Below are 8,862 nucleotides of genomic sequence, written 5' to 3' on the forward strand. Positions count from 1 at the left end.
AACGGTAATAAGCCTCCTGCGTTGTTTTCCTCATACCAGAAATTTCAAACGTTGTCACTCGAATACACACACACATCGCCCACTGTCTCCCTCTCAAACCACCAAAACTCTTCCTCAAACATCGCACAAACCAATCTCCCTACGGCAGCGGCACTGGGTCTCGCCCCGCCAGGCGCCGCAACCAGCCATAGAGAGGGCCTAGGTTCACCGAACTATGGCCGATTCAGCATCGGCCATGGTTCCAAACTCTTGACGAATTTGACGACGATTTTCATTTACCGAAGCTATTATCATTTTGGACGAAAATCCCACTCTTCTTGACATTGACGAAATCCCATTGACGCAACACAATTCTTCTTTCGATCGCTCGGATCCCAGTGATCCCCTGTCCAATCCCGTTGTTTCGAATAATTTTTGTTCCATGAATAATGAATTTCACTTTGTATAATTCTTGACATTTATTTAGAGTCTGTTTGATTAGAGAGAAAAATATAATAGAAAGTGAAAGAAAAGAAATTAAAGAAAAAAAGAATGTATTTTTTTTCCCTCGCATCTGTTTGATTATGATGAAATTTTTGCAAGAAAATAAGGAAGTCAAAGTAGTTATTGTTGATCCTTGCAAGAAAATAAATTTTTCTACACTTTTTATGAGAAAAAATTAGGCAAGCTCTATAACTTTAGAGGGTTGTATGAAAAAATTTGCTTTCTACCACTCTCTAGAAGATTCTTGTTAAGTGAACACAAAAAAAAAAAAATTTCTTTTTATTACATTTTCTACCATTATCTAGCTAATCAAACGGACCCTTAAGTTATATTTTCATGAATTAGGTTTGTGTATGGAAGTGCGGGTGCATGAGTATATTTTTTTTTACATAATACTCCCTCTGATCCTAAATAAGTCTCTTACGAAAGAGATGCAATTTTCAAACAAGAAAGACAGTGCAATTTTTTGTACGTAATACGTCTCTATGTTCCTAAATAAGTGTCACTTCCGTGCATTATTTTTTGCAATTTCTTCACATTGAATTAAAAATCTAAATGAGTTCTTTAATTAAAAAAAATTATTGAACAAAAACACGATTTTCTCTTCGCATACACACGTTAAAGATAACACATCACGTGTAGTGGGTTTAAAATGGTAAATGAAACAGTGAGAACACCACTAATTAAGATGAAAGCGATGATCAATGGAGAATATTCATGATATTGCACGCGAACAATAAAGAAAGAGAGAATATCACTCCATAAATTAACATAATGTACAATTGAATGCGTAGATATGCTGGAATATTTCGTAATAAAAATAGATATTCGATATTATTTCATCAATTGTCATCTGTATAATTTTACCGTTACAAAATTAAGAAAATATTAATAATCAGGTGTTGATGAGAGAGAGAGAGAGAGAGAGAGAGAGAGAGAGAGAGAGAGGGGAAGGAAATTTATGTTTGGCATTACGTCTATTTGCTCGTGCTACCACCATATAAATACACTGATATACATGTTATTGAGTTATACATATTTCTTATGTTTGTTGGGTAATTCAGTTCTTAACTATTTCAATTAATCTTTCTGGCGGCCATGAACATCGAGGCAGAATGCTTATGAGCGTTTGGATTGAATCTTATGAAATTATACACTCCGGTTAAATCTTCAAGAGAGGAGGAATATAGTGCTCTTCACACACATCTCATTCTTGCAGGTAAGATTACTCTTCCGAATTCCACTATTTGCATACTCTCTCAATTTGATTTATTCTACTTATTCTTTTTTGCCATATTTTATAGTTTGCCCAATTAGTGGGATGTTTGTGAACGGAAGGCTCAGAGGCTATTCATAGCCCTAAAATCCCAAACCCTGCCCCTCGTGAGGCTTGAACTCTGGCCACCACAAGGGGGGACAAGATACTACCTCCTACGCTAGCATGGTAGATTTGATTTATTCTACTCCATGTGTGCTAAAATGATGTATTTTGAAGAACAACGCGCGCGAGCGTGTGTGTGTATATATATATATATATAGTCTGGATCCTATAAAGGATTCCTTACTGTCTTACGGTGCGGGACTCCCTTTTCCCGATCGAATTGCGACGATCCAAGCCGCTCAAAGTGTGCAGAACATGATTTTAAGTGTACCCGCGAGAAATCAGCAAAAAAAATGATCGGGAGGGCTTGATCCGAGCAGTTTTTTTACTGAACCGTTCAATAAAAAACTGTTCGGATCAAGCCCTTCCTGATCATTTTTTTTTGCTGATTTCTAGCGAGTACCTTTAAAATCACGTTCTGATCACTTTGAGCGGCTCAGATCGTTGCAATTCGATCGGGAAAGAGGAGTCCTGCACGGTAGCACCGTGCGGGATCCTTCATTCGATCCGGACTATATATATAACCCTATCTGATTCTTAAAATTGGTTAATATGTATGGCGACCGTGACTTAGTAGTTCTGTGGCACCTAATGTTGCACTAATCATGCCAAGCGACATATAAAATCTGCATGTAGTAATTTTATTTCATGCTTTTCAAGTTTGAACTCCTATATTATGAACACCTATCAATCACGGTGGGCTAACTTGATCGATCCTCTTCCCCAGGGATCCCTAATAAGGGAACCCTAGGAGAACAGTTAACTCCAACTACCTTCCATGTACTAGATCTGCCTCAAGTGCCATGCAGATTGCAAATCTTAAGATAGAAGTCACTTGCTACGCGATCGAGAACGAGACTTACAACAGCCTTTTGCTGGGAAGGTCGTGGATTAATTCACAATTGAACACTTAATACATTAGTAAAAAATAAGGTATTAAATGCACATTTAATTAGCTTGACTATTGTACATGTATGTGCTAGTAGAAGAAATTTGAAGTATTGAACTCACAAACTTAATATATAGTACTAGCAGTTGGGGCACACCTTTCGTGTGTGCATGTGAAAATGCAAGTGAAAATGTATTTGGGAAGTGAAAGTGTGGGTGGGTAGTTTTTTTTGGGGGTGAGGTGGGTGATTGAGTTTAGGTGATTTTACCATTTCTTTTCTTTTTTTCGGTCAAACGGAAATTCAATTACCATTTTGCTCTAAGATTAATCATGTTACAGTAAAATCATATTTAAAACTTGGGTTTTGACTATTGTACATGTACGAATAACAAAAATAGACAAACAAAATGGGATGGAAAGAGAAGTAGTTTTTGGGTGCTGGCAGCTACCACACATGTTATCCCAACTGCAATTCGAGCCGTCTAAAAGTATTTTGGATGGTTCGGATCAGAGAGAGAAAGAGGAGAAAGAGTGGTCCAGTGAGGGGTGAGGCCGGGGAGGAGTGGTCGAATCTAGGCCGTTCAAAAATTCGGCTATGATGTGGGCTGCGTACCGCAACATGATATCCGTCCCACACCCAAAAACTTCTCCATACTACGGGGTGATAATTCTACCGTTAGGTCCGTTACCATAACATCCAACAAGAAAACAACTCTCTCTCTCTCTCTCTCTCTCTCTCTCTCTCTCTCCATAACATCCAACAAGAAAACAACTCTCTCTCTCTCTCTCTCTCTCTCTCTCTCAACAGTCGCACGCTTTCGCTTAAAACAAAATCCCAACGGACAACAACTATATATATATTGCCTTAAAACGGTTATAAACAGCCTCCTGCATTGTTTTCCTTGTACCCCAAATTTCAAACGTTGTCACTCGAATATACACACATCGCCCACTGACTCCCTCTCGAACCACCGAAACTCTTCCTACGCAGCGGCGCTTGGTCTCACCCCGCCAGGTGCCGCAACCAACACCAGTGAGGGCCTAGGTTCACCGAACCATGGCTGATGCTGCACCGGCCATGGGTCCGGACTTCAATTCATTCGACGACGACAACGGATTTTCATTTTCCGAAGCTATTCGCATGTTGGACGAAAATCCCACTCTTCTTCATGACATTGACGAATTCCCATTGACACAACACAATTCTTCTTTCGATCGCTCCGAGGCCAGTGATCCCCAGTCCAATCCCGTTGTTTCGAATAATCCTGACCAAGCGGGCCCTTCTGAATTTCGCGGCGAAACGAACCATCATCAACAGGGAGTTCTTCAACCGGATAATTTGGGGTTTGCGAATCCGGTGCAACCGCCCGGTTTCTGGCCGGGGTCATCGGTTCCGTACAGTTGCAGTTGCTGTCAAGTACTGAGAGAAATTATCCACACTAAGGGTACTGGCCATTTTGGTTTTTGATCCACTTCAAACATGTAGGAGAACGTTAACATAATCAAAAAAAATCGACACGAGGAGATCGAATAGGGTTGAAAATCGGGAACGACAATTGAGACAAGAATAATGACATTCTGGAATTATGATAGTGGATTTCGAAACCCGTTTAGTTTTTATACTACAGCATCAATAGGTCTATAGCAATGCTAACGTGCATAGGTTTTGGGTGCACCCGTTCGGGCACGGAAAGTGTTTTGACGTGTCTGATGTACGTGGGTCTCGTATTATTTTGTAAGACTCAAGTGCATCGATTATGATATCGATAAAAATTGTTTTTGCGCTTGCTGCGTTTGATCTAAACAAGTTTTTTGTATGCTCTGGTGGCTGCAGGCATGCATGCGACAAAGCTTGAGATTCATGGAAGACTTGGTTTGATAATAAGTCATGCTATTCTTGAGAACCGATTTGTTGATAGTGATTCGACTACTCAAAGCCAGCACTATCAAATGCTCGAGTATGTATTTTTGTAATTTTCTTTTTTCTCCGCGAAAGTCAATAGTGCTAGTTTTTTATATATAATAATAATAACAAAATTTCTACTCATTTCATATGATTTATTGATTATATTAAATCGGGATATCAGTAATTCGGTATACACGAAATAATAGTATCAATGATATGGCTTTTCATGATCAGACAATATTGGTCGAATATCGCATGTTTAAAATCCCTTACGTAATTAATATCCAATTCAATACAAAACGGCCTTTATTTAGAACCCTACCTCGTTCAAAACGCAAAGTCTCAAAACCCGTTTTTGTGTGTGCTTTCATTGATGCAGTTTTAGCAACCAAAGCATGGAGGCTATCAAGGAGTATCTTGTTCAGTATTGTGAAGGCCGTAAACAAGACGGTTATACAATGCAACAAGACCCACTTCTTGAGTTCTATGAAGCTTTGTGTGTTGGGTTAACCAACGGTGATGATTTCTTTCAACCTTCTCCGGCAGATAATTCAGGTACTCTTCTTATACAGTCCTCTTGATATGGCATGTGATTATCAAGCGTTAGGATGCCAACTTTGTTCGAATGCTATTTTCTCGTTGAAATGTTTCGTACGTGCTTGCGATCCTTTTAGTACTCTTTGTAATCTCGTATTCGAATATTGACGAAATCCTTCTTTTGCCGTTCAAAAATACTAACTCTCTTTGACATATCCATGATCACACAAAGATTAGGGCTTTGTTCGTTTTGTCTTGCTACCATGATCTTCAAAATTGTTTGTTTTTTTTCTTTTTTGAATACATTATTCGAATTATTTTTGCGAATTCCCTTTGGTTTTACTTTTGTGGACAACAAATTTCACTATTGAAATAAGTATTTTCAGCGCATAATTAATTAAACCACCTTAACAAGCACTGATTTGAGTTTATTTATTTAAGGAAAAATCATTTCAGGAGATGAACATGGATCAATCAATTTTTTAGAGGTGCTAATTAGACCTACAAATTAAATGTACCCAAAAACTTATAGGTGAGCTAGAGATTCAAACATGTTTTACTAATCATATCATTACCAGGGGCGGCTCCACCTATAAATGAGGGGGTTCGAGCCAAATTCTTTGGGATGGAAAAATATATTAAGATTTTCTCTTTGTTTACATATAATTTAATCTTCCTCCCACACTGTCGGTACTGAATTGTTAACAAATAGCCAAAGTGAAAGAAACTTCACTTAAATTTGTTAGTATGGAGATAGATAATAAAGTTCAACAAAACAAAAATATAAAGTAGGTCCAATCATTTTCAATCAATAGCCGAGCCAAAAAAAAAAAATCATTTTCAATCAATATAAAAACATTTATTTATGCATCAATTCGTGTAAAAAAATTTCTTACGTTTCTATTACCCCGGACTAAAATTCTAGAGCCGCCTCTGTTCTTTCATACCCATATATATATTATCATAATGTGTTTTGGATGGTATAATTATTGGCGCGCAGGCCAAGTGAACCAACCAGAGGCTGTGAACCAAACTGGGGCAACGAGGGATGAAGTGATCAGACTTGCTAGGAGTAGTACTTCTGTTGCAGCACAGGTTTTAGTATCTTTTTCCATATGCACCACATCTTATCTTATATATAGTCATTTGCCAATAGAGCTTGCTTGATCAAATATAATCAGCAAATAAAAAGAAGTTACCCCTGCGAAAAAAGAAAAAAAAAAAAGAAGAAGAAGAAGAAGAAGAAAGAACAAGTGTACCTAAATCTCATTCAAAATGGCGCGGTTGTGGGCGTTTTTGGGATTGTGATCAATCAAGTCCAGGTGACAAGTCTTTTGTTTCGAAACGACCAAGGGACGGTTTGGACTAAATTAATTAGTTGTGGAGTCATTTTTATTTGAACCCGAAGAAAATCTCTCTAGCCCCAATTTTTTCTTTTTTCACCAAATTGAAATTTTAATTTACTGCTAAAGTACCCTTATTTTCAACAAATTGCAAACCTATTTCTCTCTATCATACCATCAATCCACCATGCACCTCGATGAACGAAGCACCTCCCCAACTGACAATTTTAAAGAAGTATAAATACTGTCACATCATTCTGTTCTTGCTAAAGATTCTCCGTAAAACCTTGTTGGGAATTGATTTTCGCACTCACTTTCTGACCATCAACATTTCTCTTTTTGTTCTTATTCATGTAAATATACTTCATTATCCACACCTCAAACTTGGATTTTGGGATTTTTCCTGATGTCTACATTTAATTAGCTCTATTTTTTTTTTTTTGGTTAATTTATGTTTTGCTTATTAATTTTGTGGTATGGATATATGGATGAGTAGCACAGAGGGAAAGAACAAGGAATTTGACAGTGAAAGACTTGAAAAGATACTTCCATCTTCCCATAGAAGTCGCGGCCAGCCAAATGCAAGTATGCCCCACCGTTATGAAGAAGATCTGCCGCAAACATGGTCTCAAGCGTTGGCCCCACAGAAGGGTATATAAGGAACCTAAATTATTTAATTATTTTGTCCTATTTTTGGCTCCTTCAATTCTGTTTAGTTTTGCATTAAAATTTTATTGAGCATGCACATTAATTCATCTTGGCCAAGTAAATTTTTTTTGCCAGAACCTAAAAAGAATTCAAGAAAGAGACATAATCCAAAATAGACAAAATTTTGAATTGTTTTTGTCTTTTCAATTTTTTTCGAGTTCGCACGGTTCATACTTTTTTAATTTCCTCTCGATGAGACAATTAATTTCCCGATCAGAAAAACATTGACACAAAACAAAAACAGTCACCAACAACGAAAATAAATTATTGCTTTAATTAAAATATGTTAAATTAGTCCAAACTCCTCCTAATTCATTTTTTGGGTAAATAACTCCTAATTAAGGAATCATTCGATTGGTTAAAAGCTTTTTCCTTTTCTTAACGGCTACTTAAAAGCATTTTGGGCGAATTTTCTTGATTAGGGGTTGCATATATAGTTTTCCCCTCAACATTTAAAATTTAAAACAACTCTAAATGCTATAGAGTTTCCCCCTCGACTTGATATATTAGTCAGTTGTCCCCTAAGGGACAGCATGTGTGCTGACCCTATCCGTGCTGTCTATTTCGGCAATGGACGTCTCAAATTTTATCTTTGTAATGCACAGATGAGATCTGTTCGGTCGAAATGAAATCTGAGCAGTCCATTGCTGAAATTAGACGGCCTAGATGAAAATCTGAACAGTCCATTACCAAAATTGGACGCCCCAGATGGGTCAACAGGCTCCCCAATTTCATTCATTCATGCCTAATTAGTCTTTGTGTTTTTTATTCAAATGTTTTTCCCACTGGTACAGATAAAAAGCATTGAAAAGAAAATATCAAGTCTAAAAGCAAGCTTGAATGGGAACGATGCAGAAGAGAAGGCGCGTGCTCAACATGATATAGAGAGTTTTCAACAAGAACTTGCCGGTATCTTTGCTGTATGATCAACTATTGAAGATAGTTCAAATGTCATCTATACCCTCCGAATGAAAAGTGTTTTTTTATCATTCATGTTTTATTATGATCAAAAAAAAAAAATTTCAATCATATTTTATTTATTTTGTTGGCGGGAAGACTTGAATATATGTACAGAGGATGATTGTTTGAAAATTTGAGAATTTTTTTTTTTTAGACGAAAGTGCTGGGGATATTAATGAGAAAGGTAAAGCTACATGGTTTATTGCAAATTCAGTCATTTAAAGTGCCGAAATCGTAAAATGGAGAAACTACCGGAAGGAGGAATATTGACATTTTCAACTAACATAGAGGTTAGTGCAATTTAAATAATTGGGAGCTTTGGCCACGAGTTCATAGTATAGGGACTTATAATGCAATGACGACATCTATTGTTTTCGTACCGGCGCCAGGACAAGAATTTAAGAGTCCATAGGTTCAAGAGATCATTGCTCATACTCCAGCTTAGTTCCTCCCTAAGAGCAAGTTTATCGTGCATGGTAAAAAATGCTGATGAACAGTACACATTTTCATTTTATCTACCCATTTTTATCTTCCACACCACAACAGCATCTGTATAATTTTCTCTCCATTCTTTAAATATTCAAAAATAATATACATGCATATCTACTATATCTACATATATATAACTCCATACATCTGTTATATACAACGAGAT

At 37.1% G+C, this 8,862-nt stretch overlaps 1 protein-coding gene across 1 annotated transcript; it reads left to right on the forward strand.

Moving 5' to 3' along the window:
- The first annotated feature begins 3,810 nt into the window (after positions 1–3,810).
- Positions 3,811–6,384, forward strand: LOC131299581 (uncharacterized). The gene is made up of 4 exons (XM_058325167.1): positions 3,811–4,198; positions 4,588–4,711; positions 5,039–5,214; positions 6,197–6,384. The coding sequence occupies exons 1-4, from the start codon at positions 3,811–3,813 to the stop codon at positions 6,361–6,363; spliced, it is 855 nt and encodes a 284-aa protein (XP_058181150.1). The 3' UTR covers positions 6,364–6,384.
- Positions 6,385–8,862: the final 2,478 nt, after the last annotated feature.

This window comes from Rhododendron vialii, chromosome 9a (assembly GCF_030253575.1).
Source record: "Rhododendron vialii isolate Sample 1 chromosome 9a, ASM3025357v1".
Taxonomy (NCBI): Eukaryota; Viridiplantae; Streptophyta; class Magnoliopsida; order Ericales; family Ericaceae; genus Rhododendron; species Rhododendron vialii.

Bases quoted from the DNA above. Each gene is read 5' to 3' on its own strand.
- LOC131299581 (XM_058325167.1), top strand. From the start codon at position 3,811: ATGGCTGATGCTGCACCGGCCATGGGTCCGGACTTCAATTCATTCGAC. The intron at 4,712-5,038 runs GTATGTATTTTT...TCATTGATGCAG, and splicing joins CAGCACTATCAAATGCTCGA to TTTTAGCAACCAAAGCATGG. The intron at 5,215-6,196 runs GTACTCTTCTTA...ATTGGCGCGCAG, and splicing joins TTCTCCGGCAGATAATTCAG to GCCAAGTGAACCAACCAGAG.